The sequence below is a fragment of the Tauraco erythrolophus genome, chromosome 4 (assembly GCF_009769465.1).
Source record: "Tauraco erythrolophus isolate bTauEry1 chromosome 4, bTauEry1.pri, whole genome shotgun sequence".
Taxonomy (NCBI): domain Eukaryota; kingdom Metazoa; phylum Chordata; class Aves; order Musophagiformes; family Musophagidae; genus Tauraco; species Tauraco erythrolophus.
The window spans coordinates 43,150,579-43,173,094 of NC_141468.1; the positions used below are offsets into that span (position 1 = coordinate 43,150,579).

At 39.8% G+C, this 22,516-nt stretch overlaps 1 protein-coding gene across 1 annotated transcript in view; it reads left to right on the plus strand.

Moving 5' to 3' along the window:
* Window positions 1-22,516, plus strand: part of TRHDE (thyrotropin releasing hormone degrading enzyme) — a 225,867-nt gene that overhangs the window by 172,397 nt on the left and 30,954 nt on the right. Inside the window, exons 11-12 of the mRNA XM_086610212.1 lie at window positions 7,981-8,114; window positions 8,191-8,246. Of these exons, the coding sequence (XP_086466338.1) occupies window positions 7,981-8,114; window positions 8,191-8,246 (190 nt within the window). The remainder of the gene's footprint in view (window positions 1-7,980; window positions 8,115-8,190; window positions 8,247-22,516) is intronic.

A 22,516-nucleotide genomic window follows, 5' to 3' on the forward strand; every position in this document is an offset into this window, starting at 1 on the left:
TAGAAACGAATGGTGTAAGATTAGTGGAAATCTGAGTATCCCAACTTTCTAGTGGTGTAAGGTATGTGCTTCTTTGCCCTGATCGTTTGCAGCCTGTCAGAAAGTAGCATATTTTACGCTGCTCCCATGATGTAGTGATCTAGAAATGTGCCTGAGACCAGGACACATTTCATACCTGGGAAACATACTCTAGTCACAGCGTACAGATGCTGCCTCGCTTTGCAGAAATATATCACATTGGCCGTACGTTTTAATATTAACGCCTCTGAAATACTTTGAAACACGTTTGCACTTTCACCGTCTGCCTTAATGACCCTACTCTACTTTTGTCCTTTAGGGCTTGATTGAGTTCTCATTGAAGTCAATAGAAAGATTCCCACTGACTTCAGAGAGGGTTGATCTTCTCATCTCATCGCATCTCATCTCATCTCATTAGGTTGTACATGCATGCCTCTTTCCCTTCACTCCTTCCTTGAAAGTTCGGAATATCACTATTATCTGCACAGTTGCTTCCTCATTGCCTTTTACTTGCAGAGTGCTGTGGAGGAACAAGTCCATAAAGCCACTGCCCACTCTTTTAAGATCTACTGCTCCTATTGGAATGCCTTCAAGAAATCAACAAATTAATGATGGCCAGTGTGAGCAACGATTTTGAGGTGGCTGCTATATAGAAATTAGAGGAACCTTTCTGAGTCATCAGTTTCCTGTGTAGCAAGTCAATGCCAATGTGATCTATTGTCATTATCCTTGTCCTTCTTCATTACTTTCTCACTCACTCACTCACTTGCTGTGCCTCATTGAAAATGAGACTGTAAACTTATGACTACAGCAAGGATGTCCTCTTGCTTCTACTTATTGTTGTCTAGCTCAGCTGGATAATGCCTCAGCATAAAAAAGTCAGTAAGAACATCCCTGGGTATACTTAATGTATGATTCGTTGTATATGCTGTTATGTATTGGGTATAGATGATTTTGTGATACTCCTGGAGATTTTCTGCCACTGGTGTGTTTGTTTCGTGAGGATGTTGGAAGGATTCTAAGACTGGAAAGGATGATTTCCAGGACTGATTCTTGTGGACGGGAAGAATCCTGAAGACTTTCTATTGTGCAGAGGACACAGTTTCATTGTTGTCCCAGCAAGTACTCTGGGTACACCTCTGCAAGTTGGAGGTGAAACAAACTACTCCAGAGGATGTTTGGAAGATTGGGAGCAGTGAAATTTTTCTTCAAGTGAGTGTAATTGAATGCAGATATTCAAATCAAGTTTGGAGGAAATGCTGTTCATGAGGATGGTTCCCATGCCTTCTTTAGGAAGTAGTGGGTGTTTCCTTCTTGCTGACTAAACTGCTGTGCTAAAGAAGCTTCCAGTCTAACCTGAAGAGTGGATAGGAGATGATGAACAGCTGTCTGTTGTCTGTCATGTAATATTGATCACATACCTCATTTCAGCAGCCAATAATGAAGAGAGTCCAAGATAATGACTACCATTACGGCATCTGGGCATATCACTTAAATTTTTCAATAAAATTAGCCTTGTCTTTGTGCTATCTGAGAGAAATGGAACCATGGCAGTTTTGAAATAGCTACATATATTGCCATCAAAAATACTGCTTTTTTGTGGTAGTTTAAATAACAATTTTGCAGGGGAGTACATCCCTGCCTTGCACTGGAGTTTACCAGGGATGGTTATTTGGGGATGGAAGAGTCTCTTCCTTCATGTACATCCAGAAGAACAAGAGGATTACTGATTTTTGCATCCTCTTCGCTGCCATGTCTGTGACCTCATCAACGTATTGCAGGACGCCAGCTGGCATTTTCATGAGCAAGGGATAAGACACTGCTGTTCAGTCTTGCAGGATGCCTGAGTTGCTGCTCTCTACTTACCCTGGCTGTGTCTGGTTACATACTAGAGATGGTGAGGCATGCAGATCTCTAATTGTTCAATATGCTGAGCAGGATTAGTTCAGATAATTGCAGATCATCCCAACTGCTGGCAACAGAGCTCCTTCTGTCCAGTCTTCACAACACCAAGGTGAAGGGACACATGGGAAATAACAACTTTGCAGCATCTTTTGAGATGTAATTCATTGTCCTTTGCAACAAACCCTGTAGAGAGGACAGTGCCAGGCCTTGGCAACTTGCCTGAAAAAGTGCATAATCTCCAAGATGTTTCATATTCAATGTAGCTCTTCACACCTGTTTGTGGAAAGTATGCAGTCATAGTTTTGGAAGGTTTTCATTTTGCAAGTGCGTCTGCCAGTCTCTCTTCTCCTTACCCAGTGAGCCATACCATTTATGTAACCATTTTTCTACTCATCAGTTCATATACCAGTGATCAGATGACCCTTTTAACTGGCTCAATTTGTCTGGCAGGTGAAATGGAGCTGTCTCTTTTGCTCTCAGAGTGCTGCACAGATAATGTCAACACCACCTTTTCCCTGTTCACTCCCCATAGCCATGGACGAGGCCATTCTGCTTCAGACGAGTGATAGCTATTAAACCTCTGAAAACTAAACCAGTCACAAAGAAAAGAGACATCTCATGATTAGCTTTCCTATACATGCTGAGGTCAGAGACATGACTCTAAGATGGCTGCAGTGCTCTGTGCTACAGTCTTGTAGGTCTGCAGAATGATGGATTTCACTGGCACTGTGGAAATCATTGGTCTTTCACACTTCTGCTCTGTCATAGATGCAGCGCTCTTTTGTGTTTCTCCTAGATTAGTCACCTCTTTTGTGGTCACCGTCACGATGTGTGAATGTAATGTCCACAGTGTTTTGAGATTAGCCTAAAATCAGTTGAGAGTAAAAAGTGAAGGAGCAGCTTTGAACTCAGTCTGTCCTCACAAGACAACTGCTTAGCAGGGCTTGTGGGAAGGTGTTGGTGATCACTACTGAGGGAGTACTAAGTGTGGAAGCACAGGCTCACCTGCTGCATTTCTGCAAATCTAGGAGAAGTGACCTTAACCTCAAGTGAGGAGGTTTAGCTAGCATCTGTTTCAAACAGATGAGCAAGGCTTTGGACAAAGGCATACGTGCCATTCCCTGGGCGTGACACTCAGGCTCCAGGTAGGAAACGTCTCCATGCGACTCAGCACACGCTTCTGAACTGAGTGACGCAGCTTTACAGTCTGCCTCCCTGCCCTTTCCATCCCAACCTCCTGTACCTTGACTGGTTTGTTATGTCCCAGGGAAGTGTTTCTCTGATGGACCTCCTTGCCTCTGGTAAAGTGACTCTCATTCAGACTTCTCTTAGTATCTCCACAGGATTGCCAGGAGATGGGGGAAAGAAAGTTCACAGGATAATTGCCTTCCAAACAGCAAGTCCCAACTTACTATATTATGCCACCTCCTACTAGATAATCTTACTTAAACTGTAAGCCTCTTGACAGTCTGATTTTCCTCCATGAAGTGTTTCGTAGAAGAAAGCTGCTTCTGAGCTGGGGTTTGCTTGCTGCCCTCTGGGGAATAGAGCATTAGAGCAGTGTTAGAAAAATACCCTTTCTTTTCCTTTCTGAGACTCAGCTGCAGAGCTTGACTCATGTTGCTTCCAGACTCCACTCTTCTATCTTTCAAAAGTGGGAGGAAGGGAAGCACTGTGAAGTAAAGGAAATATATAGGTCCTGCTTTATAACTTTAGCCAGCCATGGTGAGGACCAGGAATACAAGACCTGCAATCCTGGCACAATTTTGACAGAGTGAGGCAGAATCACTCCCCTATCTCAACAGCCGAGCAAAGATCCTAACAGAAAGCTGCTGCTTTCATTGTGTATCACCTTACACATTGGCAGTTCCATCATATAGGACCGTCAGTGGTGGGAAGGGTGGTCTGAGGATAGAGCATGTGAAAGAGAACCTGATCATATTTACTGATGTGCTCCATTAATTGTGCTCACTATACCAAAACATTTTTTTTCAACATGGAGCTATGGCAACATGGCAAGTGAGATGGAAAGAACGTTTTCTTCTGCTTTGCCTTCTCCTCATATGAAAAGTTCTTGCAAAAAGATTTGCAGATTTTAGTTAAAGCCAGCATCTTGTCATAAAATAGTGTGATTGTAATGAAATTCCTCATGGAACGTTTTCTTGGTCAGAAAAATTTCAAACTGGCTGGTTTTGGCATGAAATTGTGCTACTCTTCTGCAGTTATTTTTGCGGGAAAATGGAGTCGGTTCTCTCAGTAGGGATTCTAGCAGTGTAAATCAATTTCCTAGTATGCTAAGGGTTGTATAAAATGAAGAGCTAAAATAAAAACTGTGAGTCTGAACACTTGAAACGGTGGTAGAACTGTGTTTAGCCCACGTTCTTGTCAGCATTGAAGTAGTGTCTTGCAGAGGGCTGCCCTTCTCCCAGACCTACCTCACAAGGTGCTCGTGTTGCCATGCGGAGGAGCAGGCTTCCATCATTCCTGCTGGTTTTGATGGAGTTGGAGTTGCTTGAGAGCTGGGAGAGCTCAGAACTTCAAGCCACATGCAGTTAGCACCAGCTGGAGGACTGTCTCACACTTCCAGAGCAGAGAAAATGAGAATCAGACCCTAACTGATTTTCTTACTTCAAAACAAATGTCATAGAATTTAACCATTTCCTCTTAACTGTCTCCTATATGTATGTGACAAAACTGGAAGTTTCAGAGCTGTGTTATTTTCTGAGGCATCCAGACAAAACATGACCGTGGAAAAACACTTTCTGATGGAAGAAGTTTTAAAAAATTTCCCTTTAATCTCAAATACAACTGTATATATATATACTGTAGATGGAATTTTAAGAGGTGAACTAAAACCATCAAAGATGGATTTCTTCCCACATGAAATCTTTGTTGTTGTTTAGAAAGTCATGAATGGTTTAATACAGGGTTTAACACTAAATGCCTACTTTTTCCCTAACTATAGTACTTTTAACAGGAAACTAATAAATGTGTTTGTGGTAAGGGGAGAAATTGCCCAGGTGTATAGAAATTTTCAGTGCTGTAATCACCAAAAGAAAGAATTTCTTTTATAGGAAGGCATGAGAATCGACAGAATCAAACATCAAATTCCAGTAAATTATATAGAACTATGTGAAGCACATGCATCAGGCAGTCCCTTAAAATAACCACCTGCTTATATGAGCTGAAAAGGCGTGAAAGATTCCTGTCCTATATTTCAGCAGAAGGTCAACACATGAGTGGTCTTATCGAAAAATAATAGCAAGGGATTATGGTTGGATTTAAACTGACCAAAACTGCAATAATGCCATCGAGCTTTGAAAAGGTACTGTTCTCTATTAAAGCAATATGTGTTGGAGGTGTTGCACAGCTGTTACTTGTAAAATAGATTATTTTAAACTTGTCATATTTGACTGGCAAGTATCATGAAGTACTCTGTTAAAGCATAAATAATTTCCTCACTTCGGAGATGAAAGTTTAATAAAAATAGTTAACCAAGAAAAATGTATATACTTTCTTTGTTACATCTGATTTTGAAAATTTCCGTTTAATGTATTTATTTTCCCAGATATTGATTCATGTGGGCTTGTAGCCTATTTGACACATTTTTTGGTGTGATAGAGGTGCAGGGATTAACCACCTACAAGTAACTACTTTCAATGACGGTGGCATTTAAAGGTTAGTTTGCAACAGAAAAACATGGGTCGAAAGCACTACTGGGTTAATGTGGTAGGATTTTGTGCCAGACATGAGCAGCCTGTTCCTGACCCCACACAGCAGCACGCCCCTGAAGACCCAAGGAATTTCTGAAAGTCATCGTTTCCATCATCAGTCTCTCCTAGATAAAGAAGTGTGTATTTTTTGCTGTTCTCTTAAGAAACCCACCAGGTTGATAAGGAACATAGCTGAGATTTAGGAGTGACAGACTGTATTCACAGCACCACACTGGGTAGCTAAATAGGATGAGGTAGATCCAGATTCAAATTCCTTCCCTCCCTGTTTTACAGAGGACATCCGATCCAAATCTGTTCTAAGAAAGTGCCTTTATCACTATGCTCTAAATTGTTATGATCCTTTACATTATTTCTACAGTAATGTTTTCCTTTGTGTAGGATTCAGTGATTTACACAGAAACCAGGATTCAAGTGGTAGGTTAGAGCAGCCGGGTTAGAACCAGGATTCCGTAAGTAGGTTAGAGCAGCCGGGTTATTCTGACTTCAGGTCCAGTGAAAAAAGGATTTAAACAGAAGAGCAACTTCAGTATAGCAGTCTAAGAGAGTTTGCTTAGGACTGAGCTATGTAGCCCAGTATTTAACAGACCCCTGTGGAAAGAAGGACCCTCGGTGTTAAAACCTTGTTCCAAATCAGATTGCGTGGCAAAAGCAGCTTAGGTGCTTTGACAGTATGAACATCAGGGAAGCCCACAGAGTTGTAGGACTTAATCGTAGTTTTCTCACTTAGTCTCATTTCTGCAGGATACATTGGCTCCTAAAGGTTGTGTCTGCTTGGCACTTTATCACAGATAACTGAATGGGTGTAATCAATATTTTAACTAAAATCAGGGATCTGTATTTTTTTTCTCAATTGTTTATATAGAATAATTTAATTGAACTCGTGCAAGTCAGTTAGACAAACCCTAAAAGAGCAGCAACAGTTGAATTGAGTAGCAACAACTGAGTTATTCTGGCCTTAATATTTCTAAGTAGTGTATTGTGAAGAGATTTTAATGATGTCAGAACTACCTAGGTGAGAAGAGGGCTTTCTTTTTTAATCCTGCAGCTTTTTATCTGAATTCATGTGCATAATGCAACTCCATGAATTTAAACATATAATTAGGTGGTTTTAGGATTGAGGTCTTGCTGCTCTGTGTATTTTTTGTCCCTTAAAATAATAGTTATTTGTGTGTTTGCTAGAGATATTTAGTCAAAGGAGAAGCATAACTTTTATCTGTAGTCTCAGTCATCTATTATTTCCTCAGAAATTACTTTTTTATGAGAAAGGTCGAAACAAATCCATTTCTTTAGTAAGTCTAGGTACTAGATAGTATGTGTGAATTGTTAAGACCGTATTGCTAATTTTTTCCCATTCATTACTTTCAGGGAATTCAAGCACACCAAACATTTCTCTAATGGAATTACGTTTAAAACCAATTTTACGTATTTCTTTTTTATTTTTAAAAATACATGAGAAGACTATTCCTTTTGTCAACATTGTACAAACTAATTTTATTATAGTAGAAAAAAATGTTGCTGAATTTTTAGTGAGTTCTGATTCATGATCAGTTTTGTCAGAATAATTTACTAGATTGAAGGCGTCTTCAACAGACGTTGAAGCCTGAGGCTTCATTCCATGATGATTCTTTCTGTAGTGAAGCAAGTGTGTGTTGTGGGTTCAGGGCGTCTTTGTTGTTGAAATCCCTAGTCCTGCAAATAGTTGTGGACTGCCTGACTGTACAAATACTGGAATAAATTTAGACTTTCAGCCCCAAAGTGATTACTTAAAAAGAGAGGAGAGAGAAGAACAGGATAGTTGATATAAGGTTAATTGGCCTAGCTCTATAGGGGAGCCTCTGAGTGGTTAGTAGCTAGAAGCTGTACAACTGGAAATACTTTAATTTAAAATCCAATATAAAAGCTTCATTGACTACATGCGGAAACACTTAAGAATTTTTTTTTTAATCACTGATTTAGTCTTCTCTCTATAGCACATCCATTGAATTATTGGAGTTATTGTTGTAGAAAGCTTTTTTAGCATGACCAGAATCAGGGTACCAGACTTAAAATGGGCACCTCTCATACGAATACTATTTGCCACAAAAAAACCTCCACCCTTGGAGTTCTGTGTGGGTAAAAGGTCCTCACAGGAATATCAGCTGGTGTCTTTTTACATCAGAACAGATAAAGTAAATTATTAATCAAACACAATGTTTTTGTTAGTCTTTGGATTAATTTTAGTGCCTTCATGGATATTTAAAGAAGGAGAGAATTTAACAGGTGTGTCTTTAGAATTCTTATATTTAAAAGCAAATTCCTTTCCCATCTTGTTCTTTGTTCCCAGAACATCACAGAATTCCTGCTTTGGAAGAGGCAAGTTGGTTGCTGGGGAACATCAACCAGACTGGCTACTTTAGAGTTAATTATGATATTAGGAATTGGAGACTGCTAGTTAATCAGCTAATAAGAAACCATGAGGTAAGCTCTTCTTCTCATCCCTAAAATCTACTTTGATAAGTGAACCTTCACTTATTTTTGTGCTTGCCCCTCACAGGTTATCTCTGTCAGTAATCGAGCAGGCTTGATCGATGATGCATTCAATCTAGCCAGGTATGTTTTCCTGAAGATAATCTGTCCTCATACACATTGCTGCAATAACTCATGCGATCATTAACTCAGCAGTTGAGTGTGTTTTGAAGTTAAATATGTTTTAAGCACACTTTAGATCTTTTCCCCTCTCTGTTTTTCTGGTTTTTTTTTTTTTTGGTATGGCACATAAACATAGTCGGTAGCACATTCTCTGCTCTTGATCAATAATTGCCGTAGGGTATTTCCGAGTCTGAAGAGGTTCTGATCAATTTTGCAGCAAGTTCAATTTAACACTTCGGAGATAAATAATCCCTTTCCTCTTCCTCTAATGTATGAGGGTCTTTTCTTCTGTTTCTCCTTAATGCCCCGCCTCCCCTTTTTTTTTATAACTGACCCCTGTGCTGTATTTAATTTGTGATGGAAGGCATCTTTAAGCTTCAGGAATTTTTTTTTGGCCTGACTTGTACTGTTATATCATTTTTCTAGTATCTTTCTTTTCTTGTAATCTGCTAGAACAGACTCTTTTTCTGCATGATGCTTTCCTCACAGAGTGGAAAATCAGAGTTCCATTGAGCATTTCTGGAGTACGTAGAACATTTTGTGTTTTACTATGATCAGAGTTAATAATTAACACATATAGTGCTAGGTGAGTAATGCCTGCTTTGCGAATTGAGACAGTGGAATTGTCCTCATTTTGAAATATATTGGTAGTCAAAGTGTAAAATGAGAGGAAAGTAGTGGAACATTTCAAACTTTTTGATTCTTGAGGTACCCAGGAACATTGCATCAGTAAAATCCTGTGATATCCGAGGCAGCATGAAAAGAATTCCTGATATTACTGGCTTTTCTGTTTGCTAGCATATTTATAGCCATATTTGAACAGGGGCTTGCAAGAATTGTCAGTACAGAGGTACATTTCACTACAAACAGTCACCAGAGATGTTTGAGATTCAGGCACAGTGTCACACAGAAATTATGGTTCAGTGATGTTCCAGCATCACTGCAGTAAAACACAACTGTGTGCCCTACCACTCTGTTCCTGCTGCCAGTGCTAGACTGAATATATGACATAAACTAGTGATTAGCCCTTACTTAACAGTCCAGAGATGTAGTAGGGAAGGAGGCATCATGGGGAGAGAAGGAGTATCCATTTGCTTTTTGCACTGCCCTTCATTCTTGCCTTGTGGCATCTTCCCAATGTCAACAGCAAAGGAGTAGAAATAGGTCTTCAGTGAAGACCTCTTCAGTCAAGACCCTTCAGACTTCAGTGGACCGTGATTTGTGTGCTCTCTGTCTAGCAGAATATTGCAGAGTATTCTGAAATATCTAGACTATTGGAAGAACTACTAAATACTCAATAATGTTAACAGTCTGTTCCAATTTTATTTGGTTTTGGCACCTCAGAGAGTAGTGTGCAGTTACACAGAATCAGTGCAGCGCTTTCTTCTTCTTCCGTTCTCTGAACACACTCAGATGTGGCTAGACTTCCCTGAAAATCTGGACACTGAACAAAGCTATTTCTTAAGCCGATTTTTGCAGGTGAGTGTTTTTCTTCTGAGTCCGTACTGATCCAGTACTCTAGGATGTCTTGTTCATGAAGCATAAAGGCAAGGTCTTGATTAAAAGCCCACCCTGCATCGTGTGGTCAAGTTTTGTCTACCTAAAAACCACCCAGAGATTAGATGAGTAATACTTTCCCCAAAGGTTTTTTTTAGGGGAAAAAAAGCTTTTCCAAAGCAGTTTTATGGTAATACTGGATCCTGCTCCTTTTTCGGAGATAATTAGGATCACAAGATTTCACACTATAAAAACTTGACTTAACTTTGTTAATGATGAGCTGCAGCAAACCACTGCTGCATTTGCTACTCAGGCACAGTGGGAAAAAGTAGTTGAGCTAAATATTTACAGTGTGTACACATGTGCATACATAGATATCACTTATAAAGAAATATTCTTCCAACAGGGATATGTATCTAGATTCTTGTTTCCTTAAAATCTCTGCACAGACTCCTGTCAGTAGTATTACCTTGAGTACGTGCCTTATCAGCCAGTCTGGGTGGAGGAAAGATCTGCTTTGCAAACAGTAGATTTATGCTCTGTATTTCAAGAGTAGCAGTAAGATATGTGGACCTGGCTAAACTTACCATGTAAGGTATACTTTTTGTTGATCTATTTTTACTTTATTCAATCTATCATCTTTCCTATTAAAAAAAAAAAAAAAAAACCAAAAAAACCACAACAAAAAACCCCAAAACTAAAAACTCGAACAATTGTAGTGTGGCTGAAGTTAGTCTAATTGTCTAGCTGACTATACCTTTTTAAGAAGAGTTTGATAGTTTTTGTTTTCATCTCCCCTCTCCCAGACAAAGAAAGACCAGGAGTAGGTCTATATCCTCACTCTGTTCCTTTATCACGGGTAGGACTAGAGGGGCATTAAGAGACTCTTAGGAGAGGAGTGTGTTGGGAACCGGCCTTGACAGCAGAGTGCCTGAACTGCTGGGAGTACAAAAGGAGATGGGAAAGCTCTTGCTGGGACAAGCAATGGGGAGTCACACGCTGACGCTGCGGCGCAGCACAGCTGCCCTTGCTGTTTCAGGTGCTCTGACGTGACACAGCAGTGTTCCTAAAACAAGTTCCGAGGGCTATCGAAATCACACAGACCTTTTCACTTTCCTCAAAGAGTCAGTGTTGGGAAGACCACCATCAGCCTAAGAGCAACTTAGCTTTCCCTGCCTTGGCTGCCAGGCGTAGTGCAGAAAGTCACTTCACTTTCTTTTGGAGCAGTACCGTATTTTGGATGTTACCTGCCTCATGGATGCAGTGCTGATTCAGTCTTGTCTCCAATGCACAGTGTGTGTTTCTCCCTGTCCATATAATGTTACGTAATGGGGAGATTAAACACGTACAATTGTCTTTGACTGACATGAAAAAAGGTGGGTAACCTTATTGACCAGGCATAGAGGTAGTAATTGCTAGTTTAGACCTGACTTCTGAGAAGACTGGCTGTTTTTAAGGGTAATTCAGTCCTCAGTTGTAGTCCCCGGTTGCACTGATGTGTTATCTTCTTGTCTACAACTACAAACATACGCATTTTGAGGGAGAGAGCAGAACTGTGGAATACATATTTTTATTTTAATCCCTAGCAATTCTTTTCAATGATAAAATACCACAAAAAAATGAAAACATAACTTCTTAAATTCATACTGGTCCTTTTTAAAAGAATTTCCAACATAAACAGTTCATTTTACTGTACTGAAGAGACTGTATTTCTTCAAAATACCTCATCCTTCTTAGAAACTTCTGAAGTACTCCCTAGTGTGTTGAACTTGATACAGATAATGACTTCCACAACAGAAAGGTTTGACTCAGTTTTTCCACTGTCCTGATACGGTATTTCAATGTAGTTTTACTGCTAATTGATTTTGTTTGTGGAACAAGTACAGGTCTTATCTTTAGTAAAATTTAATAATATTTAAATCTGGAGAAAGATGAAAAAATGACTCAAATTATTTTGGAGCACTACATTTTGTTTGTTCTTTTTTTTTTTTAAACAAAAGATATGTTTAGTTTCATTCCTCAAAGTGTTTATTATCCTTTTACTGTCCACCATAATGATTTCTCAAAAATAAATGACATAAATGAATTGATAACTCCAAGGAATATTTGAAGCTCTATAACTTTAATTTCATAAAGTTTTGCCCATTTTACATGGAAACATGTTCCTTTTTATTACTTCTTAGTGTATTTTGGTTCCATAAAATTAATCAAGCAGAGTTGAATGGAATAATAACAATAAAAGAAGGCTACGGCTTACCCATTGTGTTTGAATTCTTTCAAGCTTGTTTGTTTTTCAGATATTTTAAGCATAGTTCTGTTCTCAGCTGTAGTACATGCACACACACTGAGGATCTGAAGAGCTGTAGCCTTGGCAGTAATATAGCTTATGGAAAAACATGCCTCAAATTCTTGAGCAAGAATAGAACCTTGGCACTCTCTCTTTCCTCTTCTTGAACATCCTTTATCTTTTGGGGATGTTTTGTATGAAATTTCAGTGCCATTTGAAAATGTGTTGATTGTAGTAAATGGGATGTGTTGACTGAGAAAACCAAGGGAAGACAAATAGAACTGTGGTTCTCCTCTGAGTTTAAACTGAGCAGAGGGAAGTTCAGATAGCTTCAAAAAGTAGCATCATGGGAAGTCACAAAGATCCTGCTGTTCCTTGAAAATGTGAGTAATGTTGTCAGCTTCTCCTGTCTTTCTCTTTTCTCAGGATAAGGGGTCAGTTAGTGAGTATGTGAGGTGGGGTGCTTCCCACTTTACTTTGGGCATCCTAAAGGTGGACCTGTAAATCTGAGCTTGTCACCTTGCAGTGCACCAACAGTTAATGAAGAGAAACATGCATCTAACCTCTTAAAGCCACTTAACCACACAGGATGAGATAAATTACCCTCCTAATGTCAGGAGTGTTGTGTCACCCTTAGTTCTTCCTTGCTGGGCTCTAAATCTTCACGCTCACTTCCCTTCATTAAACTGATTGACTTAATCCAATACTATGTCAAAGAAATGGGTCTGGTTTGTATTCAGTGTTAATCGGTGTTGGATCAGATGTAACTGGGGATACCTATTTTACTGTCATCTAAAATAGTTATTGTTCCTTCCGGTTCTGGAAGAACCCATCCGTTTTATCTCTTGAAACCTAATGTGCGTATAATACCCCTTTGGTCCTCTCTGCACTATAGTCAGCTCACCGTGTTAAGGTGACAGGTGCTTGATTTGCACACCAGTTGCTCAGGAAGCCAGTTTTTTGATGGTGGCAATCTGTCTTGCTATCGATTAATATGTTGTCTTCTGAGGTTGAAGAGATGGTGGTAGAATTCCTCGGATACTCAGATTTTCCTGATGGTTTCGTGTCATAGGTGTAGTGACGGCGCAGTGCTTGCCAAGACTACAGTTGTTGGTTACACGTTAACAAAGGCCAAAGTAAAACCTGATGGTAGTTCTTGCCTATTTTTCAGCAGCATTTCTTTGATGTTTATCAGAAGTTTTTTCTTAACTGGATTCATGAGAAAGCATGAGAAAACATGAAGCTGTGTTGTTAAATAATTGTTCTTCTGCTCCAAGGGTGGATGGCCATGTTGGAGTGCTGTCTATTTCCTCTCACAGATAAGGCGGAGAGTGAGCTATAGCCTCTTTAGATTAAGTTTTTTTTAGGCCAGCAAGGCCCACCACTGCAGACTTCACAAATATAGAGAGCTGTGTCAAAAATGAGCAATGACCAAAAAACATGCCTTCAGAATTAGCTGTGAACTAATCGACTTCCCTTCTGTGGATGGCCTTCTTGAGTACTCTTCTCTGGCAGAATTTCATTCACCAGGGCAAAACCAGGAACCTGGTGTGGAAATTGGATGAGTTATGATTGTTTTCCTGCCGTTAATCAGTTCTTCTTGGCTTGCTTCTTTCCAAGCTGTGAGTTCTGCTGACTCTCAAAAACCACAGTCTGAAGGTAAGAGAAAAGGCAATGACAACCCACCTTTCGAACTATAAATCCAAATTCTCTCTCTTGACACAATTTAACAGCTGGTGCATTTGACTCCAAGGTTGATTCCAGAAGTAAAATACTGAAGTAAGCTAATGCTCAATCCAGATCACCTTCTCACCAACTCACCAAGTTTCTCATCAACTTGAAAAGAGTAATTCAGCTAAAAGTAGGTCTCAGTTAACCACATGCAGCTTTTGGGATCTGGAAGACCATGTCTTTAGGACCCCTTGTTTTATTTTTTTTCTTTAAACAAAAAAGCCAACAAATCAAAGCCAACCCTCTCCTTATTCCCGAATTCAATTCCTGGATGTGGAATATTGCCACTCAGGCAAAAACACCTAAGACAGCACCCCTACATAATGATTAGCTGATCTTATTTCTGGAAACTTGAGTTATCCTGTAACTAAGTTTCTAGTTTATATGTTTCCATATAAAATCTAGAATTATTACTGCTAAATTGGAAGAATGTTTTCTTGAAATTTCTAGTGGAAATACATGCATAACAAAACTAAACTATGGAGTTGAAGTGATTTTCATTGTTGTTTTCCTTCTCCAGAGATTAAGATTTCATTTATTCTAGCATTTGAAGTCTTCCAACATATCTGGGATAATTGGTTCCATGTTGCACTCGTTTGTGTTACTGTGTTCAGTGTAATGTCAGGAAAAGTCAAGGCATTTGAGGGCCCATTTAAAATTCTGGGGCTGGATAATAAGTAGGTGACAAAGGTAGAAGTTCTCATCTAGCCCAATTAATGTACTTCAAAATGTTTTCAAATTTCAACAGCTACACCCAGGGTTGTTGACCTTGTTTTGCTTGGGTATTCATAAACAATCATAAAAGGTCCATTTAAATGAGTAAACTGCAGTTTAACTCCAGCCTTCATTATTACTCCTGATCACATTTGCTGATAGTTCAACACAGAGGCAAACAACAGATATGTTAAGCAGCTCTCTTAATTAGTGCCTCTGAGTACCAGCTGAAGGAGCAAATATTAGATCGATAGTTTGTATCATGCTTGATTAATAGTGATATAGATTTACTATTTTAATAAATGAGGCCTCATCTAAATTATTACAGCAGATGCCATAGTAACTCTCTTTCACTGTCATACAAATTTTGGTGATGGCTCACCAGCAATTGATTTAGGTATGACTTCCTACAAAAGTTGTTGGATTTCCGTTGACAAAAGTACTCTCTCAATAGGCCAGAGAAGCTATGCCTTTTTTAGAGAAAACAGAAGGCTACAAGTGTTTTAAGGTAGTTATCATTCATTCCATATGCTGCGTGTCAGTCCATATGTTCTGTGACATATCACAGCCTTGATATCTGCTTTACATGGAGATGCATATTTCAACTAATGTTTGCATATGTTCTGTCATGGTTTGATGTGGAGGGGGGGGTGGTTCTGGTGGCAGGAGAGGGATTTTGCTCCCTGCGACCTCCCCGGTTTTGGATCTGGGTTAGGCTTAGTTCTGGCCACCGGATCAGACTGCCATCCCCCTCGGGGTTTGAGCCAATAGGGCGCCTCTGCGAATTGCCCTATTTAAGTCAGGACAAGGGAACCGGAAAAGGTGCTTCGCCCAGGATCGACCAGAGAAGGGAGGAGGGCACTGCCCCCGCTCCCTGGCTCCCGGCCGGGCGGCTGCCTGCGTCGGGCCGGCGCTGCCCACGGAGGATGGCGGCGGCGGAGCCAGCTGGGGAACTCGGGGGCACCCCACTCCCGGGGTGCCCACTGGGCTGAGTTCACCTGGAGAGGACTGAGATCTGAGAGAAACAGCTGCATCGACAGCAGGTCAGTGAGGATGGAGCGGGAGGAGGTGTGCCGGAGCCGAGTTTCCCCTGCGGCTGATGGTGAGATAGCAGGCTGCCCCCCTGCAACCAGGACGGCCTCGGTGGAGCAGCGACCCACTCGCAGCCCGTGGGGAGAAGATGCCTGAGCCCGAGGATGGTCGTGTTGGGGGCACGGCAAGGCAGAAAGGCATCTGGAGTCTTCGTGACGACCCACGCCGGAGCGAGTGGCTACAGCTCCCTAAGTACCCGAGACTGTGGTATAGCCCACACCGGAGCAATCTGTGGGGAAGGATTGTTTCCAGTGGGCTGGACTCACGTTGGAGAAATTTGTGGATTTTTCCTCGTGGGTAGGGGATCCATTGGAGCAGGGGAAAAGGGTGTAAGGACTCCTTCTCCTTTAAGAAAGAAGCAGCAGTAACAGCACGGAATGAACTGACCTGCACTCCCCCAGTCCCTGCCCCCTGTGCTGCTGGGGGAGGAGGTAGAGCCGGGAGGAAAAGGAAGGTGGGGGGGGGAAGGTGTCGGTTTTAAGATCTGGTTTTGTTTCTTTCTGTCCTCTCAAGTAATCGGTTTTTATTTCCCTTTGTCCTTCTAAGTAATCATTAATAAACTGTTTTGCTTTGAGAAAAGCGCTGCCTGTTTTGCCCAGGACCATGGTTGGTGGGTGCTCCCTCTGTTCTTGCCTCAACCCTCAGTCCTTTTGTTTTTTTTTTTCTCTCCTCTCTACTTTATTGGAGAAGGAGAGACTGTGTGAGTTTTAGTTGCTGGATCAGCCTAAAACCACGACATGTTCACACAAGCAGAATCGAAGAGATTCTTGAAAGTAAACACTCTAAAAGTCAATTCTGCTTTTGTAGTTACGTATCATGTGTACATCTGATCCTGTTGCGTAGCTAAGAGCAGTGAAGCAAATTGTACAACACATTTCAGGGAAGTGCTAGTGCTGCAAGAGCATCCTGGACAATAGAAAACCTCCTGTGAGTGGGAGAAGAAGTTGGATGAGACTCTTCAGCATGTACAAAAGAGAAACTGTAGATCTGATTTCTCTGCAGAGTGTTTAGTGCAGGGGCTTGGTCTTGATATAGTATACACTCATCCTGTAGAAATGGGTGATGTTGTCAATTCACATCCCCACAAAATTTGCCTATGCTTCAATTAATTCTGATACTTCTGAGTTATTATGACAGTAATTGTTTTATCCGTAAACTACATTAACTCTATTCTTGGCAGAACCCAGAATAAACTGTCAGGAAAACATGACTCTGGTTTCAAGGGAGTGAAAGAATTTTTTCTAGCTAATGGTTGTTGGCCCATTGTCTTTTCACCCTGTGATCTTGGTCTGTTATAGTTCAAGCCGTCCTCTGAAGTCAGCTTGGTGTGGATGAATCCACATTGCAGTGCAGATGCCAGAGACTGCTGTGTAATGACAGGGGAGGGGAACAGTCTGTGAAATTTGTTTCAGGAACATTAATTAAAACAGGGCTGAATTACACTTCAAGAGAACGCTTAACTTTGAGGTTAAACAAAAGGAGGAGAGTTGCATAAGTGGAACTTGCTGAAGGCTTCTTAGCAACTTTGAGGAATGGAAGGGGTGTCAGTATGCCTTCAGGAATCTGTGTGTTGATGGAGCAGAGGGCAGTCTTCGTCCAGCCTCACAACCTATGCCATTCTGTGAGGGTCCTATCTTCTCCTTCCTAGAATACACGTTCCCTGTGCCTTCCTCTCATCTACAGACCGCTTTTCCTTCCCTGCAGCTGCCTAGTCAATCCTTTTCCCCACCTCTCTCATCTGTCCTCTCACAATAAGCAGCTTTTTTAACTCCATTGTCCTTACCCCAGAACCCCATTACTTTAATTTTTGAGGGTCTGGCAGGAGCAGGATGGAGAGCAAAAGACCCTGCTACTACCTTGGTCAAGGTAGCCACAACATATCACCCTGAGAGGCTGGAGGTGTTGCTCTAAACACCCTGTCCTTTCCCTTTGTAACAACATCAGCAAAGAGTGTATGAATAAAAGGCAAGAACCAACTTCTCTAGCTAGAAAGGACAATGCTAATACCTCATCAGTATAAACGAAACAGTGTGCCACCTTAGGATACTGAGTGCTTTTCCTGCCATTTCAACCTGATTGCACCATTGCTTCTCAGAAATGATCCTACTTTTTGGTCTCATCTCATTGCTGTTGATCAGGATTGTTGTCTAGAGGAGGCCTGATCTTTGTCAGTGTATGCTCTGTGTGCTTGACAGAACAGACTGCCAGAGTGAACTTTGGAATTCAAAGTGCAGATTATACTTCCAAGTTTTGTGGTCTGCCCTTGGTGATTTTATAAAGCAGTTTCTTAAATTGTAGACTAAAGTCCCTTTTGCATGATAAAGTTTAAGGTAAGTCTTGGGAATCAATGTTGTGTTAGTTTGGTTCCTTCCTATTTGGCTAGAACTGTGTTTTCCTCTATCCAGAAATCCAGCAATAAATAGGAAGAACTGTGTTATGAGTAAGGCACTGGACAGGGACTAGAGAAACCTGGGATGCTGTTTCTGCTATAGACTTCCTAGGTGATCTTGGTAAAATCACTTAAATTGTTTGTGTCTGTTTTCTCTCTGTAAAATGGAGATAAGAGAATAGGTGAGGGTTTATGAGAATTTCAGAGTATTTTATTATAAGTATGTTTATAGGGAATTGCTTTTACAGAAATAATATCCAGTTCTGTAGATATTCTGGCAAAAAAATTCAGATTGTGTATATATTTTCAAGATCAGACTTCTGTGCTTTCCATATGATGTTTGTAGCTTTTAAACACATCTTTTACTTGGCTGACTGATATGTAAATTATAAACATTAGAATAGGAAAAAAAAAGACAGATATGAAAAAGTATTTTGCATTAGAATAAACTAACTCAATTTCAAATTTGCTCAAATGTACTGTCATAGATATCATTGACCATTGACAACATAAGGAATAGAAGGGCTGTTTCATTGTACGTCTCTCATCAAAATCATCAAGAAAGAAAATAAATAACACTTTTAATAATTGAGTCATCTAAAATTGACCTCTATTAGCCCCTGAAATACATTCAAATTTCTTTAGTTAATTTAAGTGTGTGAATGACATACTTCTCAAAAATCAGGGTTTCATGATGATGAAAAACATGACATACCTAACTTACTGCATAGTCCTAATTTTCAGCAGTAAGATTATTCATTTTCCTCTTGCACTACACTTTTTTAATTCATATTTTTTTGATAGAAGAAGAGGAAAGGAAAGATACTGAACTCTAGTTTGAAGGAATTTTTGTTGCATTTTTACAAACAAAGGGTTTTAAGTTTGGATCTTTTTCTGTTTTCAACAAAGGTGATTAATTCAAATTAATATTAGCCTTTGCTTATATGGCAACTCTAAAAGTGTAAGTTAATTTAAGCCATGTGATACTAGGATAATTACATTGAATTTGAACTATTCTATGTAGGATGCTTCAAATGCTCTTGTGTGGAGCTGAATGTCACTTGAAGAGTCCTCAGATATTTTGCATGTAAGAAAACATAATAATAAGCAAGCTTCACTTAAAACTATCATACTCTCTGAATCCTTTGATGGTGGAGCGCTTGAATGCTGATTAAATTTAGTACTTAAAATGAGCTCGTAACCTAAATGCTACTGCTGTGTTTATCAAAGAGCAGATGTGCATTCCTGTCCTGTTTACATGGAATTCCATAGCTAGTACAAATTATAATGCCTCCATTAAGTCACTTTGGATGTCTTAGAAAAGCAGAGTCCTTTTCTGGTCCTAAGTCAGCCAACCCTAGGAGTGGAAGATGAGGTAAAGCATTCTTTTAACTGGAGATCACAGGGCCTCTTTTAGAAGTTGCCCATTAGTTTTCTATGAGAAAACACTCTTCCAGCTTCCATTGTTGAACATGGATGCCAGTCATCATAGATTTTTAATCTTTTCAGGAGTTGCAGGGGAAATCTCTGTCTACTGAAGTCAGTTTCCCTATTGCATGGGTCGCCTTGCTGAAGACTTCTTTTACATATCAGAGTTCAACATACCTGTTTTTACTCAGCTGGCAAAGAACCACTGTTTAAAGCACTGTAGGAAAGAATATCCTGAATACATCAGTAGGGCACCAGTCCTTGGTAAGCCTAGAAGAAATTAATAAGGCTAGAAAAAGCCAAATACAGTTAAATGTGAATGTTCATTGGCACCAAGTTTCTCTGTGCATTATTCTAATCCACACAGCTGACTTTAAAGATAAGAGAATGAATCAATGAATAAGAATCCCAAATTGTTTTAAACTGTCCCTTTATGGGTTAGTGAGCGTAGTCTAATTATTCATATATTGCACATGTACAGAAACAGAACAGAATTTAATCTGAGTTGCACATCTGTGTTCTGAAGAGCTGCGTTTTCCTCCTTCAAAATTTTCCAGACAAAAAGCTAGTCATTTTTTACATATATCATAAGAAACAGATGATGCAGGGTGAGTTTTAAACCAGCAGCAAGTAAATCACCTCATTTCCATTGTTTCAACAATGTGGACCAGTTTGCTGCCAGCTTGGATTTTCTAATTTTGATTTAAACGCATGACTTATAATGACTTTGTTGGGTGGTGGGACTAAGGGATTTATGGTGCACTTGTATGTGGGACTCTCATCACTGTACGGCAGCCCTGTCGTTTTTGTGACAGAGTCTGTTTGACTGGTGCTGGATTTATGATAGAAATAATTCAGAACAGGGTAATAATTTTCCCTTGGCAATTACACTACCATTTGGTACTTTGTCCCTAAGGGGAAAATGAATGTGCTGGGATCTGTCCATAAGTTCAGTGGCTCAGGGTAAAGAACAAATCAAGGTCAGAATGCAGCTGAATACACACTGATGTTTCATAATATAATCTAGATCTACTGCTTTTATCTGACTCATTAAAAGCTCATGTAACTTAAAGATTATTTTTGATTGCTATGAGATTTTTAGTGGAAATTCTTTGTGAGAGATATTTCGTTACCACGTTCAGTACTTTCTTTTTCTGTTCATTGCCTCGTTTCTCTGTAGCAATTGCCACGCTGGCAATTTCTTCAGTGTAAGCCAGACAGTACCTTGCTAAGGGTTGGTACTTATGATATTATAAAATGTCATAAGCCAATTTATATATATACATATAACTTTTGAAAGGTCCTCTTCCACCTCTGCCCCTGTAGTAAAAATAGGACATCACTCTTTCACCACAGTTCGTCAGCAGCCTCTTTAGGTGGGAAAAACCTGCTGGACCAGGATGTAATTTGTCTAATAACTAAAACAAATCTCTTTGCTAGTCTATGTTCTTTTTCTCCTGTTCTCCACTTTAGTTCAGTAGGCAACTGTGAAATTAGGAACACCAATGATGAGGCAAACCTCGTGTGGGGCTGTGTTTCTAACACATGCTAAAGTTCTCATGTGTAACAGTGGCTACAGAATGATTGATGTGCTGGTAAACTGAGGGATCAGGACAATAATATAAAAAGTGATAAAATAACCAAGGGTCTCAAATGTGATCCTTATGGTTAACTTTTGCTGTTGTAGTCATGTTTTTGTAATGACTCAATATGGAGAAGACTGACTCAGCTGGCTTGTAGAGGCTTTTTTTTTTTTTTTTTAATTTGAGCACCTTTCTGTGTGACCAGTGATGTCAATCAAAAACCTTTAATCTAGAATGCAGTAAAGAGGGACCTCTGCTTCTTATAGCTTATACTGAAGCTACATAAACAACCTTTCATTTTAGGGGGTAAAAATGTCCTAAAATGGATTTGTTAGTACTCTTCTGTGAATATTTACAGGGCAAAAGACCAGAGTTATAACAGTCATATTATCATGCCTCTGAGAAGAGGAGCACCGAAATTCTAGTGCTTCTAGAATATCCATCACTAGAGGCCTATAGAAACAAAACTAGACAAATTTTTGTCAGGAATAGCATTGGTATGAACCTGCTTTGGATAGGGGAGAGACTAAATGAGTTCTTAAGGTGACTTCTAGCCTTTTCATTCTAAATGCTATAGATGGAATTTTGTAAACTTTTTAACCTGTAATTGAGAAATGCTTAAGCTGAACATCAGTGTGCATTCAGCCACTGTTTATGAATCAGCACTGTTTGATTTGGCTGTTTTACCTGTTAAGATACTTGCCAAGACTATCCCACATTCCTTTGCAGAATTGTTTTGGTTATGGATATATGCTTGCTAAGATTCTCAGGTGGCTACTAGAGACATATCTGGAGAAAATGTGTCAGTGTTTCATACTGAAAGTAAGATTGGACATCACAGTTTTTATGCAGTGTTTATGTTTGTTACTTGGCTTCAGTATAGCCCATAGTCAGTTATTCCCCAAGTGACAGAAAATAGTTCAATTTTCCTCCAAGATCACTAAGCTGGAAAAGAACCTAATCTCTTAGCCCTGGCTCTCGTGCCTTTGGACTTTGGTAGGCAATATCTGGTAGTACTTTTGCTGGACTTTAAGGATAGCAATATGATTGACGTCTAGAAAAATAAATATTTCTGTCACTGACCGTCCAGTGACATTGTTGGAAGAGAGAGTGATAAATCAAGCTGCGTGTCTAGAATATTTATTTAACTTATGTTATATTTGATAATGCCTTGAATAGATATTACTAGACAATTCTGTGACAGGGAAATTATTTTACATTTTCCCCTTTGATGAGAAGGTTGCTACTGTTACTTTTCATATTATTGTAATGATAATTGTTAAACAATTCTGTTTAACATTTCTGCAGGTCTGTGTTTTTCCATCAGAGTTTACAAAGATGGAAGATACAGACTCATTCTTCGTTCTGCCTTCTTTCCACATCTTGGTTATTATCTGCTCCCTAAATGACACAATTGATTTCAATTAGCAGTTGTCACCAGCTGGTGGTATATGTTTGTCACAAGTCGTATGGCACTCTTGAGTCTTTGATCATTCCTTCCTACTTTGGT